Source organism: Mus musculus, chromosome 18 (genome assembly GCF_000001635.26).
Source record: "Mus musculus strain C57BL/6J chromosome 18, GRCm38.p6 C57BL/6J".
Lineage (NCBI taxonomy): Eukaryota > Metazoa > Chordata > Mammalia > Rodentia > Muridae > Mus > Mus musculus.
Genome location: NC_000084.6, coordinates 63,729,530 through 63,746,279, shown reverse-complemented (window position 1 = coordinate 63,746,279; position 16,750 = coordinate 63,729,530). Strand labels below are relative to the sequence as shown.

The 16,750-nt window shown below is 40.6% G+C and overlaps 1 protein-coding gene across 3 annotated transcripts in view; it reads right to left on the bottom strand.

Moving 5' to 3' along the window:
- Positions 1 to 16,750, bottom strand: part of Wdr7 (WD repeat domain 7) — a 281,263-nt gene that overhangs the window by 243,481 nt on the left and 21,032 nt on the right. For all 3 annotated transcript variants that reach the window (XM_006525478.4, NM_001014981.1, NM_001360837.1), the window contains exons 7-12: positions 16,071 to 16,190; positions 10,556 to 10,701; positions 9,774 to 9,876; positions 7,396 to 7,537; positions 6,927 to 7,175; positions 6,033 to 6,253 (exon numbers count right to left, since the gene is read on the bottom strand). In XM_006525478.4, coding sequence (XP_006525541.1) covers positions 6,033 to 6,253; positions 6,927 to 7,175; positions 7,396 to 7,537; positions 9,774 to 9,876; positions 10,556 to 10,701; positions 16,071 to 16,190 — 981 coding nt within the window. The remainder of the gene's footprint in view (positions 1 to 6,032; positions 6,254 to 6,926; positions 7,176 to 7,395; positions 7,538 to 9,773; positions 9,877 to 10,555; positions 10,702 to 16,070; positions 16,191 to 16,750) is intronic.

Below are 16,750 nucleotides of genomic sequence, written 5' to 3'. Positions count from 1 at the left end.
TTTAGTATTTGTTTTATGAGATCATGAGCCAACCAAAACCCTGACTAGCCAACCACATGAGTGACATTACTTCCAAGGCCAATGTCACAGCTCCCTGTATTCACTATATAAGATGGATAATTAGACTCTCCACCTTTTTTTCAGAAGCAACAAATGAATATGAATCTTCCACACAAGATTAAGAAGATGCCAGAGAAAGGCTTGTTTTACAATAACCTAGCAGTGTTATTAGAAACGAGAACCTTATTCTTATCTTCATCCCAAAGTTATAAAAAAGTTTCATATTTGTTTTTAATCCAATCACTGCCTTTATTCACGCATTATTGAACTTTTTAGCAGTGAGGGGATTCCAAGCTTCAAAAATGTGAAACTACACCAAAAAGAAAAACTCCACATGAATTAAATTACATAAAAGTAAAATTATCTTGAGGTTAATGAATTCAAAGATAAAACCCAACTATCTATCTATCTATCTATCTATCTATCTAAAATATTTTAGTTAAGAGCTCAAACTATTATTCTAAAGAGGAAATATAACATTCAAAATATCAAAGAATAATATACATCTACAATAGTTTTACCTGGGTGCTGGAGAGATGGCACAGTGGCTAAGACCACACTAAGGGGACCTGGGTTCAATTGCCAGCAGTCACCTGGCAGCTCATCCTAACCTCCAGTTCCAGGGGATGCAATATCTTCCTCTAACCTCTGAGGGAACTCGGCAAGCACACGGTGTACAGACATGTATGCAGGCAAAATATTAACATATATAAATAAAATCTTTTACAAGATGATTTTACTTGGGCTAGGTGGGTGTCTCAGTGGAGGGCTTGCTGTCCTCAGGACACATCAGGACCCCAGGTCAGGTCCCTGAGACCGACATGAAAAGCTGACACAGCCACTCATGTCTGCAACCTGAGGGACAGTCAGATCCCGTGAGGATCTGTATTTATGAACTTTATAGACAAATAAAGCTAAGTACTAAGGCCCGGAAAATATTCTAAGGCTTTATGGTGGTCACGTCGATTTCTTGTTTTGCTTTAAGTAACTCAAACGGTGACGTGTGCCTGCAATCTAACCACTTGGGAGGCATAATCAACAGAAGCAAACATTTGATCCTAGCTCTGGCTACACAGCAAAAGCTTATGTTAATAAATAAATTAATAATGTTTGCCTGCACATACACACACATTTACCATCTCTACTCTGCACCGCAGCCAGCTTCCCCCACGACTGAGTTATCAGCATACTCTGGAACCCCAGGTGGCTTAGCTATGGGAGTGGCTTCTGCTTTGTGGCCCAGCAGAGAACGCGAACACTGTCAAACGACTGAGCTGCAATTGTTAATCTGTTTGCCTTGCCTTGCCTTGCATATTTAGGCCCATATGCTTGCAGGAAATAAACACTGAATTTACATACCTCCCATATAAGCAGAGTATCTCTTTCCTAACATACTAACAAAACCTTAACCTTGAAAGTACACTATTAAACAACAGAGTAGTGAGGAATTCAACTTAGGACCTAAGAAAATCAATAAAAAGAGAAATTTTTTCTCACTTTTATGATGTGGGGTCTCCCTGACAAAGGCCCTGCAAAGGTAACAGTTGCAGCCCTCTGTGATCCACACTGGGGGATGACAAACAAATGACCCTGCTGGGTTTTTCAGGCAACTGAAAAAAATCTCAATTTCAGATAAGGAACAGAGAGGTATAAGTAGAATTTAAAACTATTTTCTAAGAAATTAGGAGGCAATAAGACCTTTCACTCAATCAGTCTCTTCATATCTTGAAATTTCTATTTCATGTAATAAAAAGATGCAGAGTTGGGGCTGAAGCGATGGCTCAGCAGTTAAGAGCACTGACTGTTCTTCTGAAGGTCCTGAGTTCAAATCCCAGCAACCACATTGTGGCTCACAACCATCCGTAATGAGATCTGATGCCCTCTTCTGGAGTGTCTGAAGACAGCTGCAGTGTACTTAGATATAATAAATAAATAAATTTTTAGGCAGGAGTGAGCGGGGCCAACCAGAGCAAGCAGAAGTCCTGAATTCAAATTCCCAGCAACCACATGGTGGCTCACAAGCATCAGTATAGCTACAGTGTACTCATATACATCAAATAAATACATAAATAAATCTTTTTTAAAAAAGATGCAGAGTTATTGTATTATTCTTCAATATCCCTCAAATATGAACAATTACCTTGTCAATTTTTAAAATATAATCAATCCTTCCTCCCGCCCCCTCTAAATGTTTCAGAGTCAGACTGGGAAGAAAGAGGAGGCTCACACTTAACCTGGACAAACGGTGACCCATGCAGCTCCCCTGGGGGTAAGCGAGGGGAAGAGCGCGCGGTTTTAAAGAGCTCCCTCCCACACTGCAAACGGCTGAAACTCGCCCCAGAACTGAGCTTCTTTTGTAAGCCATTTATGACCTCATAAATATATTTTTTAAAAAAAGTATGCCCAGTGCAATGGATGTGATCTTTCTTGAAAGTCCCCTCTTGTGTTCTCAAAGCACTGTGATGGGGTGAAAAGTGTCCTGCTGCGTCAGACGTCACAACCGCTTCTTCGTTAGTCAGATCAGCTGCTTGCTAATCTGACTCTCTGGCTGGATTAAATTTAATCAAATATGAACTATCTCTCATCCACAATTACAGTCCCACACAACTGAATAAGTAATCTGGCCTCCAAAGGATGCACATGTGTACCCAACACACACACACACACAGACACACACACACACAGACACACTAACTAAATAATAGATAGATAATTAAATTCATTCCCATTGGATTCTTCTTTTGGCTTAAGATATACATTTTAGAAATTTACAAAAATAGAAACATTTCTTAAACATTTGGTTTAAAATTGGTACAAGCAGCAGACTGAATCTCTCTTACTACTGCGAAAGGGACCATCACTGAAAAGTCCTCAGTATTGTAAAGACTTGGAGCACATTATAAAATCTGAGTATGTAAGTCATATAGAACATAAAATAACATTGTATTTAAAATACAGTAGCATATGACCATAAAAACTAAACATCAGCCAAGCTTGGAAGCCACAATTCCAGCACTCAGGAGCCAGAGGCAGAGGAGGTCACAAGTTCCAGAGCCACCTGGATTGCTTAGGGACTTCACAGCCAAGCTCAAATGCATAATGAAGACCAGTCTTTAAAACCTAAGGGATGAGGATGCAGCCAGATGAGAGAGCCCTTGCCTGACACACTCAAGTCCTGATATGAGCCCTCATACCACAAAGGTAAGGAAGACTGGAAAACACCAAACTGCATGAACTAGCCAAAACTCCAATTTATTCTATCTGAATTCTTCTGTACTCTCTATAGACAGTGCTTTACTTTCATATATTCTCTATATATGCCACCCAAATTAAGGAACTTTTAAAATTGAAAAGCATGGTGAAGAATTCTATAAGTACAGTGGTAGCTAGACCTAGTTATTTGGAGGGTAATATGGACACTTCAGTCCAAATGCCTTGAAAAATATGACAAAATAATGCCAAAACAAAGCACAAAAATACACACACACACAAAGGTTAAGTTTCTTTTGTGTTGACCAGCTACTCCTGGGAATGGGGCCTGTCCTGGAGTGTGGTGGATATATAGCCTATGTTTGTTTTGACTTTAGTTTCTGTATATTTGTAGTGTTTTTTTGTTGTTGTTGTTGTTTTTTTAAGAGATAGAGAACATACAGTTGGAAGGGTAGGAAGGCTTTTTCATTATACAAAGAGATAAAAGACCTAAAGTTGGAAGGATCTGCGAGTTTTGGGAGGGGAGAAATATATGATCGACACTGTATGAAAAAAAAATGTATTTAAAAAAACTTTCAACATACAAAAACACTTAGCCATACTAATTCTTATGCCTAGTTTTGGTAACAGAAAACCAGTAAAATTAAATTAAAATTGCCTCTTAAATCACTAAAAGCAATCTTGTACTAACATATTTAGTAACATAGAAAGATGAACAGAAAGCCACGCATAGAAGCAAATAACTTTGATCCCAGCATTCAAGAGAAAGTCAGAAGGATCTCTGAATTTAAGACCAGCATGATCTACATAGTGAGTTCAAGGACAGCCAGACCTACAAGTGAGACACTCCCCCTTTCTCAAAATAAAATAAATAAATAAATGAATAAATAAATAAGAAGGCATCTTTCTAAATGACTTGCAATCTGACACCAGCTTAGCTCTCTCCCCTCAACCCTCCCAAGCCTCTCTTCTAGCAAATCTCCACCCCTTCTGTGGGCTGCAGACACCTAGCCACTGGCCACACAGGGCTAGGAGTTAGGTAGGAGTCACTTTCCGTCCTACCCACCTACACACACACACACACACACACACACACACACACACACTGTGCTCTCTAGAATTATTTACTTAATTTTTAAAATTTCAGGTTCACTAATGGTATAAAAATGCTCACAAAATATAATGAATTAAGTATAAAGAAAAAAAGACATTACACTGTAGATAGTCACATTGTTTAAAGTTATGTGTATACATGAGTGTTATGCCTGTGTGTATGTATTTATACCAGGTGAATACAGTTGGATCAAGGAAGCGAGAAGAGCGCATCAAAGCCCTGGAAACTGAAATAGTCATAGCTGTGAACGGCCGTGCGGGTCCTGGGCATGAACCTGCATCCTCTGAAAGAGGAGCTAACAAATGCTGTGAAGCCCTGACAATTTCTTCTTAATAAACAATAACATCCTGCTTCCTGCCCTTTTGTAATTTACATAAACATGCTCACTTTGCTTGATTCAGACATTGTGCTAGGTTCATAAGCATTTTCTTGAAGCATGACATTCAAATCCAGTTAACAACAAAAATTCAGACTCAAAAAAAATGCAAGAAAAATGCAAATCAGGAGAAAAGCTTTCAGTCATTTCTTTAGAATGAAAGAAAAATTCCTAAAAAGAAAACCTAAGGCTTAGGGAAGCCTGCAGAAGAGGGGGCAGAGAGACCCTGTGAGCCGGAGGCCCAGGACGCCCGCTGTAGGAAACAGTGTCTTCTAGATATGATGGGCAAATGACAGCCATGGAATGGCGACAAAACAGATGCCTGCCTAACACCTGCATAATGACAACACAAGTTGACATGCCAATATTGACAAAGTAAATCTCACAAGGTCCTACCCAGAAATGGAGAGCCTACAGGCAATTAATGACTGCTGAGAGAGAAAGAATCAATTTTTCCAGGAACAAGCCTCCTGATAGATTATCCAATCCCAGGTGCTCAGCACTGAATACATGCACATCCAACCAACACTAAACGAATTGTGTAAGGTAGGAGTGTGTGTGTGTGTGTGTGTGTGTGTGCATAAGAATAATTTTAAAAGAGGAGGTCACCAATTTGAAAAGGAGTAGGGGCTGTGCAGGAGGAGCTGCAGGGGAGGGAGAGGTAGAAATGATGTAAATCATTTTAGTACTCAAATATAAAATTCTAAAAAGTAAAAATAAAGAAAAGAAAATATAATTTGTTAGCCATTCTCGCTGGCAGTGAACATTTGTCAAACTAATATATACTTGGTCATATATGCTATTCATATTGTCAGACCTGCATCTGGGAACCAGCCCAGCCCAACATTGTCAAACAAAGGTACAAACACTCATGATCACACTAGCTGCCTACATTACTGTTCCCAAAAGCCATGCTGCCCCCTGCTGGGACATTTTAGAGATTGTGTGACAACAAAATTCTATAACATGCAATAAATGTTAGCTGATATTTTAAAGAACTTAATGTCTGCATACAGAAGTATACAAGTGCTAAATAATTTATTTTATTAGTTTCCAAATATTCTACTCTAAAAAATATACTAAGGGAAAAGCAGCTCTGACAATTTAATCATCAGTATAAATAAGAAGTAAATATCAGGTTCATATTTACCAAAAAACAAATAACATCTTACTCTTTAAGTTACCGTGGGTCCTGTCTATCTATATGCCTGAGAGAGAGTGACAAAGGCCCTCCTTTACCATAGAGAAATCACATTAGATAAAGCGACTCACACTACAGTTTTCCGGGGGGACCAGAAGTTGTGTGATCTCACCACCATGAACACAGAAGATATGTTTCATTTCTCCAGAAAATATGTCCCAAATTATGACGGAAAAATCCACACCTCCAGATATCAGGTATCTTTGGTCATACCGAGCTGAGACCTGATGGGGATACAGCAGGCACGTGACTTTGTTCCGATGGCCACGGAGGGTTCTGTGAGGGGGCCAACCTGCCAAAGATTTTTGGAATTCAGAACGGGAAAATTAAAGTCTTCACAAGGCTTCAACAAGCAAACACGACTGTCTGAAGAGCCAGCCACACCTTTACTTCTAGAACAGCTCTGTGGAGCATGGTAGCTGATAGTTCCCCAAGACGACCAGGCCTTTAAGATGGTGCTAGGCTGTGTGCAAGTATGCTGTGCATGTCACATTTTAAAGAATTATTACAAAAAAATCTAAAGTACTTCAATAATAATTCCCATATATATTAACAAATAGAAATGAAAATAATGTTGCTATGTTGAGCATATAACATGTAGCAATTTCCCATTATTTACTTTACTATAAAAATTACTACTAAACAATTACATTAGTTCAACAGCGCTGTTTTAGAAGAGTATCAATATTGCTGACAATATAGCTATATACTAATCAATTCAACTAATAATTTGTGAAACTAATAATATGTGCGAAGGAGATTAAAAACAATACTTTCTTATTTAGAGCCATTCATAGTATTTATCGCAATAACAGATATTTAAAATGTAATTGAATGTACACTACCAACCACATTAGCAATATACCAACTGGTCTTATTTCTTAAATTATGGCATAGAGAAATTCCCCGCATCAGGGTTACAGAGTTCTCAGAACACGGTGCACATAGGTAGACCTTCAGGGTACCTCTTCTGAGCATGTGTTCTCCTTGCAATAGCTGAACTATGGCCGTCTGGGTGGCAGGCACAATAATGATGCTTCCATCTTCCCGGCCACAAACAAGTCGCCCGTGTGCTGGTATGTAGACACTCGCAGTTACTTTAAGAGGTTCGTTGCTGTTGGGAATCACACTTAGCTGATCGATAATTCCAGCAGGGCAAGGCTTCAGCTTGTCAAATGCCTCTTGCAAGCTAATACAAGTTGTCATCTTTAGCCCTGTAGAGGTTTGGTGTCATATAAAATAAATACATTTATGTTTAAAAAATAGTAATAACATTAAATAATGTTGATTGATTCAGTAATGTACCAAATGTTTACTTTCATAAAATATAATAAATACTTAGGAGAAAGCAATACGTAAATATGTTCAATTCTGTTATAACACAAAATGTTAGAGTAAAAGAATTATGAAGTCAATGTGCAGATTCACTATTACCTTCATCGGCTTCCTGTTTCTCTGCTATGTCTGCTATGTTCCAGATATTTAACCTTCCAGAAGAATCGCCCTGAATTAGTAGCTTATGCAAATATTCCTTGCATCCGTAGAAAAACCGAGTAACAGGAGGACAAATTACCAACTGCCAAAAAAAGGGGAAAAAAATTCAAGTGCCTTCAGCTGTATTTGGAATTCAAATAGTTTATCGATTAAGATGTGTTCATATTAAGGTATTTAGATGCTTTGATCATACCCCCGTTTTAAAAGTGCTTACAGCATGGTTATTCGGTGTATTTTCATGTAATTCAATAGTGTTAGTATTCATGTCAACTACAGTAGAACATAAATGCTAAAGGAGTGAAAAACTCTATAACATTTCTCTAAAACTAGTATTTATAGTCTTGTGTTCAATTTTATTAAAAAGTGGTTTACCAATCACAGGGAAAGTTACTTATTTGTTGTTAAATAATCAATCTAGAAAGCAGGCCACTCTTAACCAAAAAGAAGTCTCCACTTTAAAATAAAAATACAAAACAAAGAGCTCTACACATGAGCAACACTAAGCAGTCTCAGCAGACTGTACTGATAGTCATATATATGTGTAACAATGGTAACGAAAGAGGAGGACGCCATCAGGTTGAGAGACGTGGGAGAGGCTGGCCTGGGAAAGCACAAGGTAGAAAGGACGTAAATACAGTACTCATGTATGAAATTGAAAACATAACAAATATATATGCGATTGCATCATAAAAATTACTGGCCTCTAGAATTTACCTATAGTATGCATAGACAAGTATTTGACTTTACTTAAACTTTGATGATTTCAATTTACTACACACTTAACAGGGAGTTGCCATAGAAGCTACAATTACCAATACCACATTTCAGTGTCTGAGTGTCTCTCACTATAACACACATACATTTCAATTTAAAATATACTCGAACATACTAGACAGCTGACATTTAAAGAAAATCACATGCACATGATGGCTAATAACGGCTGTCGACTTGACAGGATCTAGAATCAGTACAGGGGCCTCTGAATACCTGTGTAAAGGTCCTCTAGACTTCTACAGGCTGGGTCAGACTGCATGACACACAAGACAAGCTACACACCAGCACTCTGACTAGGGAAGCAATGTAACCAGCTGCCTTAGGCCGCTGCCTGAGATGTCACCGCCAAGACGGACTGGGTCCCCCAACTACATGGCAAAGCACACCCTGCTTCCTTTACCCTGATGTTGGGTATTTTGTGACAGCAACAAGGAACGTAACTAACACAGTATATTATGTTTTATTAATGCAGGTCTTTTCATACACATCGCTATCCCTTAGTTTAGCTGAAGTGACTGACCAAGCAGGACGGTCCCAAGTTGGAGTTCAAGAAAGTAGAAAGAAAATCATTTATGTAGGATTTTACAATACACCTAGATGTACAAATTTTATATTTAAAATATTCATAGAAAAAAAAAACCATCTCCCTTCTACTTACCGTGCCTCCATTCTCCCTGGTGGGTGGGACGTCAGGTTCAGAATGATAAAACTGGAGCCCAGAGCCAAGAACAAGCATACAAGACTCTCCTCTCCTACACAGAGCTTTTGTTTTTACTGTTCCCAGAGACCAGAGTACAAAATCCAATGTAAGTGCTACTACATTTCAACTTTCTTTTATTTTCTGTGCATGAGTCTTTGCCTATAGCATTTGTGTACCGCATGTGTTGTCTGCTGCCCATAAAGACTACAAAAGGGTATTGATTCCCCTAGGACCACAGTTAGTGTCAGTTGTGGGCCACCATGAAGGTTCTGGGAACTGAACCCAAATCCTCTGGAAGAGCAACAAATGCTCTTAGCCACGGAGCCATCTCTCCAGCCCACGCAATTCAATTATAGATAGTAAAACGGGCTTTTAGAAAACACAGTGAGTTTCTATTTCAATACAGAAAAAGATGTTTAATTTATATTTTTAATATCCAGGTTTTTGAGTCACTACTTGATTTGAGAGCTACTGCAATGCATGAATCAAATAACCATCAGCATCAGTCAGCATTAACACGCAATTATCCCCCCTTTAAGACTTCCTTCACTGTGTTTTAACTGTATAAGTATACGATAGTTTAATGATCAATATGAATTTTATAAAAAGTCAATTCTAATAAATAATCAGGATAAGATCACTTGTACTCTTACATAAAGGCAGGTACGACTTAATAATTAAATTGCATATTAAAAATCTGCAAATTTTGAAATGTGCTTGTAACTCACCATATCAGCTTTCTGTGAAATCTAACGCTCTGCTGGATTTTACTGAATCTCTCAAGTGCCTATACGCCATCAATGTAACTATCCGTTATAAATAAATGATACCTGAAGAACTTTACCTCTTTATCTTTCTGATCCAAGAGGCTATGCTGCACAGGAGGGATCAAATTTTCCACTGCTTTCCCCACGTCGCTGCGGAATGAATCACTAGCTGGAAGGCAACTGGAACAGGAAAGTAAGCGTTCGCTTAAAATACCTAAAATACCTAGAGGAGGGCATGGCGTGGCGGCGCATGCCTTCAGTCCCAGCACTTGGAGGCAGAAGCATGCAGGACTCTGTGTTCAAAGCCAGCCTGGTCTACACAGTGAGTTCTAAGACAGCCAGGGCTACACAGTGAGATCCTGTCTCAAGATTAAATAAAGCAATAAAATAAATGAGATGAAATGTTTTATGCCAAGGTTTATGACAATAGACAAGAATGGGATTTTTAAGTTTCCTTTCATTTAAATACAGATTAGATAACTTTAAGACATTCTGTGAAGAAGGCTCATGAGACGTCTCACGGGAGAGAGAGCGTGCTACCCAGTCTGACAAGCTGAGTTTGATCCTCGGAGCCCACATGGAAGCAGAGAACTGATGCCATGAGCTTTCCTCTGACCTGCACACACACACAGCGGCATATGCATGCACACATGCACATACACACACATAGGAAATAAATAAGTATAAAAAAAAAAACCCACCTGTTTCTTTGTACCTAGAAGTTAAACTGGGCCTATACAACACTTAAGACATCCTGAAGCTAAATATTTATAATTCATAAATGCTCTTACTTTAGAGTTATATCTCAAATTCTGAATTCTTTACATTTAACTAAACTTTTCACATATCTATTTCATACCTGGCAGGGAGTTTGTAGATGTAACTCTGCCCATTTTCTGTCCAGATGATGACTTTGTCTGCAGACACAAAGTCCCCTCCAGTCCATGTCTGTCCATTTTCACTAGGACCTGAGCACAACAGAGAGTAGTCGCCAGCATCAAACACCTGGGAGAAAAAGAAATTCACAGTTTTAATTTACTCCAGCTTGCTATGGTTTAAGTAAGACAGAATAACATTTCATCTGAAAGAAAACTTCTAAAATCATATTTAACAAACCCAGGCTTTTAAAATATTCAGCAGATGGAAGATATTTTCTAGCGAGATCTGGGGCAGTCGTCATAGGTCCCAGCTCTAGGTGACCTCTGGCAGAAGTGAACTAGGTCAAATGCAGTAGGTGTGTTCCCAGCATAGGAACAGGAGTCCTTCTTCATCTTTTGTATATTGAGGAAGGAAGCATACCTTGGTTAATGGCAAATGATAGGAACTCCACCCTTTAGAACACATACCATAACTGACACTGTATCTATCTGGTACATTTCTGACCATATACTCTGACATTATATTATTTTCTGTTCAGTAAAATTATCTTACTTGGCCTTATTGCATCAGTGTTCTGAGAATTATTATTATGAATAGGAAGCTAAAAGACTCCACTTTACTATTTAATAATTCTGTATGGAAAGGCCAAGGTGCTATAGTTTCACTAAGAGCAGCACCTAGTGGCCTTGCATTGGCTTCCTTTTACAAAGTACACGAAGTTCACAGTTACACTTACAATTATCTTATCTGACCCTCAGAACCACTGAAGGATACAGGCAGGAAGCTATTGGAACCCTGATCTACCATCAAGAGACAGATACAGATGACACTAGCAACACTTGCTCAATGTCACACATCAGAAACTGGGTATGGTGCACACCGATGCACACCTCAGCAGAGGCCGGTGGACTTCTATGAGTTTGACGCTAGTGGGGTCTACATAGGACCTGCAGGTCAGCCAGGGCTACATAACAATACCCTATCTCGAAAGAAAGGAAGGAAGGAAGGAAGGAAGGAAGGAAGGAAGGAAGGAAGGAAGGAAGGAAGGCAGGCAGGCAGGCAGGGAGGGAGGGAGGGAGGGAGGGAGGGAGGGAAGGAGGGAGGGAGGGAGGGAGGGAGGGAGGGAGGGTGGGTATGTTATGTACTGGTACATGATAAAAGTAGAGGTATAAACCCCTAGGCTTCCATTTCCTAACAGACTAGTTCTTTCTACCACTTCCAATTCTTGCAATACTTGATAAAAGTACATTCTAAATTTTGCTCAAGGGGAGTGAGAATTCATCATTCAATAGCACCATCTTTTATGTTACTCTTCTTCAGAGCAAACAATATATAACCTCTGGCTAAGTCTATAACTCAGTAAAGTGACTGCCTAACATGCATGAGACCCCGAGGTTTCATCTCCACTCTGTAAGCCAGGGCTTCAAGGCCAACCCCAGCACTCAAGTGCAGGCAAGAGGGTTAGAAGCTTGAGGTCAATCCCAGCTACACGGCAAGTGTGAGGCCCAATTTCAGAGTATTTCAGATTACAAAGCTCTGTAGACAACTTTTTGTTTGTACTACTATTTGTCAGAACTGTTACCCAGTGCCTCAACTGCACCAAAAACAAGGGGGGATCGGTTTTGGTGAGTAATGTCCTTGCTACCCTAGGGGAAGGGTGCTCATTTAAGGTGCATACTCAGTCCTATCAATGCACTGTGCTCTTGCAGGGAATCACAAACAGCAATGCTTTAGGAATGAGCCACTGAAGGAGCTCTAGCCTTAACCTGTTCTCCCGAGGCCACCTTATCGCCTGTTTTTACTAAAACCGTGAGCAGTTATTCTTTTAAGCATGGAGGTAGCCACTGAGTGACTGAAAAAAGTAAAATGTTGTCATAATAGTATGGAAGACACACGCACACGCACACACATTATTTGACCATACTGAAACTGGCAAATCCTGGACATCTGCATTCATTCCGGTGAGTTGGAGGCTCTAATAATTTGTGTGTGTGTTCGGGGTAGCAGGCATCGTCCTCCCTCACTCTTTACCTGTTCCTTTGAGGCAGCTGCTCTCCTGAGCTTGGAGCTCTCCTCTCCTAGGCTGGATGGCAGCAGGCCCCTGGGTCCTCCTCCTCACTCTCTCCCCTCACGGTAGGGCTATGCCATCTGCAGGAGCACCTGGCTTCTCGTTTGGGCACTGTGATCTGAGTTCCACTCCTTCCTTATTACAGAGCAAGTACTCTCAACCACTCAACAGCTCTCCAGGCCCAGCTCTGTTCGTACACGCATGTCTCTTAAGATGAAACTGCACTTTTCTTACATTCACCTGGCTCTCTCCTTTTCTGAAATAGTTTTGTCCATTTTCCTAGTGCTTTATTTATATTTTTATTCTTTCTCATACATGTTTTTTATAACAATGGACAAGTTATTCATATATGTATATATCACAAACATTCATTCTAGTTCAAGTAAGCATTTTAAAGGAAAATTCTTTGAGAATTTCATCCCATGTTATTGGATCATATTCATCTCTCTCCCCCAAATTCTCTAAGATGCCCCACCTCCCTACCCAACAAACTCCATTTTGCCACCTTCTTAAACCAGTCTCAGTCCAGTTTGCATTAGCTGACTCTCCCTTGGACTGACGCTGCCCTAGGGTGTGGTCGACAGACCAGGTGGCATATCGTTAAAGAAAACAAACTTCCCCCTTGCCAGCAGCCCCTCAGCTAGGGGTAGGGCTTCATGTCCATCTCCCCTCCTCTGTGCCATGATTTTGTCTGGCTGGAGGATGTATCATGCATGCTGTCACACACTGTTAGTTCATGACTGCAACTGCCCTGCAGTGTCTGAAAGCACAGTTTCACTGAAGTCATGGACCACCTCAGGCTGTTAAAACTCCCTGCCACCTCCTTCTACATAGATCCATGACCCTTGAGGAGAGAGGTGTAGTGTGTCCCATAAGAGGCTGAGTACTCCAAGTCTCTTATCTTAGCCTCTGCTCCTGACAAGCCGTAGGCCTCATGTTAACCACACACATGGTACACAGACAAACATGCAGGAAAACATTCATACACATAAAAATAAATTTATATTTCAAGTTAGGAAAAGCAACTGCTCCTTCCGTGGTAGGCGGCTTCTGAGATGTGCCCACCTAGCACCCTCCTCCTGTCAGTTCCTGCTAGATTGTCTGACAGTTTCTAGGGCATATTCGGTGAGTTCTCAAGTCTAAGATCAAGGGCATCTTCAAATGACCTTTCCTTGTTCACTTAGTGTGGGAGAGGCCTGCTAGCCTGCTGAGGCCGGTTCCAGAGAGAGGGCTACAAGGCTGTCACTCAAGGAATGGGAAGAAAGTCTTCATTCACCAGTCAGAGATGAAAGGCCTAACTGTTACATAAGGAAGCACAGGAGCCCCTCCAAATGCTAAACTTGCAAATGAGATCAAAGTCTCCAAAGATAAGGTGATGGCAGCCTATGGAAAACTCAACCTGAGGTGCCCAGCAAACTAAGCCTGATCCCTCACAAAACTGGACAAGAATATATTTCTACTATTCTAATGTATGTTTTCAAGTGATTTGTTAAGCAGATTTAAATAACTAGAACCTTTTCCTCAGATGGTATAAGTACTGAAATTACTCAGCCAGTATAATCCCTAACTAAATTCTAAATATTTGTCCTCACCCTACATCAAAGAAACATCTTTTGCAACAGATGGAAACCATTACAGAAAACCACAATCAATCAAAGAGAAGAGATGTGGAGTCCAGTCCCAGTGGATACATCTACAAAATAATTCCCTCACCTAAGACTCAGAGACCATTGTAAAATGATCCCCGGGTAGCTGGAAATTGTAAGAGCCCAAGGAGCAGGGAATTTGCTCTGAAATTACATCTCCCAGAACTGTCAGATGCTACACCATGAAGTCTCACCAGCATGAGTTGAACAAGAGCAACAACAACAAACATGCTAAAACTGAGAAAGGCCCACAGGGCAGGAAACTGGGGAATATCGAGAGCTGGATAAATAGCCTGAGCCAGGGAAAGGCGCGTCGATTCAACCCAGTGCCAAACGGTCAGTCCTGAACACATACATTCAAGTAACATTACACAGATTGAGTACATGTGTATATGTACATATGTATATGTGTGTGATTAATGAGAAGAGGCCATAAATGTGAAACAAAGAAAGGAGGAATATATGAGAAAGTTTGGAGGGAGGAATGGGGAAATGATGTAATTTTATTAAAACAAAAGGAATAGTTTTTCAAATACATGGAAAGTTTTGAAAATTGCTAAGCACAGAAGAAATGTTCAAAACACACTGGCTAATTTTCTATGATTAAAGACAAGCAATGTAGATAGAAAAACCCTCCTCTCATTAGCTGTCCAGTGATAGAGTTAAGACTTCCAATTTGAAGAATCCATGTATTATTTAGGTTTCGAAACATACTACAAAGAAAAATATCCAATGTACAGAGATCTCATGACCACCACATACACAATAACTAAGTCACAGCAAAAAGTAGAAATTGAGACCAATAAAACAGTCATTAAACCATTCATTCCATGGAGTATTGTTGGTAACAAAAAGGGGGGGGGGGCTGGGGACGCTGGGGACGCTGGGGAGGAAAGGGGCCTAACGTCCAGCCAGAGCTCCTGTGTTCTGGGCAGGCGGACGCAGGCAGAGCTGCCGGATGCCTTTCCACTCAGCCCCGGGTAAGCATGCCTGACCCACGAGGCAGAGGGTGGGAAAGGGGCAGCCCTCGACCTGGAACCCTGGAGCTACCTTGCTAAAGCCCCAGGGTTGTAGGAGAGAGGGATGAGGGAAGAAGTTCCCAACACTGACCAGAGTGCGCAGCGGGTCTTGAAGGAGCAGAGACTCTCTATGGTTCAAGAGCTTTATTATAGAAATGCAGGGGAAAGAGAAAAGGTAGAAAGGTGGGGGGGGGGGGAGGAAAGGCTAGAGAGAAAGAGAGAGAAAGAGGATAGGAGAGGAGAAGACAAAGAGAAAGGGAAGAGGAGAGAGAAGTGAGAGGTAAGGGAACAAAGGAGTAAGAGTAAGAGAGTGAGGTGGGGGCTGAGCACCCCTTTTTATGGTCTTCACTGTTGCTAGGTAACTGGGGAGGAGTTTAGCCTGAAAGTCAGAAGCTTGGGCCATTGCTTAGTGACTACTGACCATGCTTCCCTTGTGGGGGCTGTAGGAGGTGGTACCTTAGGCAGGGGCCAGAGTTCCAGGAACATGAGGGAACGCCTACCTTGTCATGTAGGTGAATTATGACCATTGAGGTTCAGACTTCAGCTCAACTGGAGACCAGCCTGTAATTCCCCACAGAGTAAAACAAAAAGACTGCTACATAGAAATAAGTCCCAATTCCTCAAAAAATGTCAGAACCAAACATGAGTTCCAAATGGCTGACAAGTCTTGTGTCACATATATCCTTGGGATTATCTCTGCAAATCTGGTAAGCTATGCTGTACCATAAAGGGTAAAAATATGGCTTCATAGTTTCAACTTACCCTCCAGTATTTGGAGCATACGACCAAAAGTGACCTCTGTGTGAATGCACAAAAAGAGATGCTTTGGCAATTCTGACAATAAATTGGTTTGGATTCCTCCTCAAATATTGGCTCAGTATCCTGAAAAGGAAAAGATTTACCAAGTCTCAGGAATAACATATATTAATTTAAAATCACCACAAAAGGATAAAGACCCTACCAGGGAACAAAAGTACCATGTGATACAGTCATCATTTTAAACCCTTGGGTAAGAGCCAAGACAGTGAGTAACAGCAGCAAAAGTGTGTTCGTAAGAGGAGTGGGACAAAAGTGTCTGAGCTATAATGCTGTCCAACATGTAAACCCTGATGGCGATGGTAAGTCAGCATCTCCACTGGAAGTGGCAGATGGTTGGATTTTGCAGTAGTCCGACGATTATAAATACTTTCTGGGTTTTTTTTTTTTTTTTACCTTTTTTTTTTTTTTGATGATGATGATGTTGGTGTTTGAATATGAAACGTCCCCCACTGGCTCAAGTGTTAAACCTTATTCTGTACTCTATACTGATACCGGAAGGCACTGGAAACTTTAGGAGGTGTGTGCAGTTGAAGTCAGTCGCTGGAAGCACACCTTTGAACATTGTACTTGGTCCTAAGTCCCTTCCTTACTCTCTGCCTCCTACTGCCCCTTGCCCTCCGCAC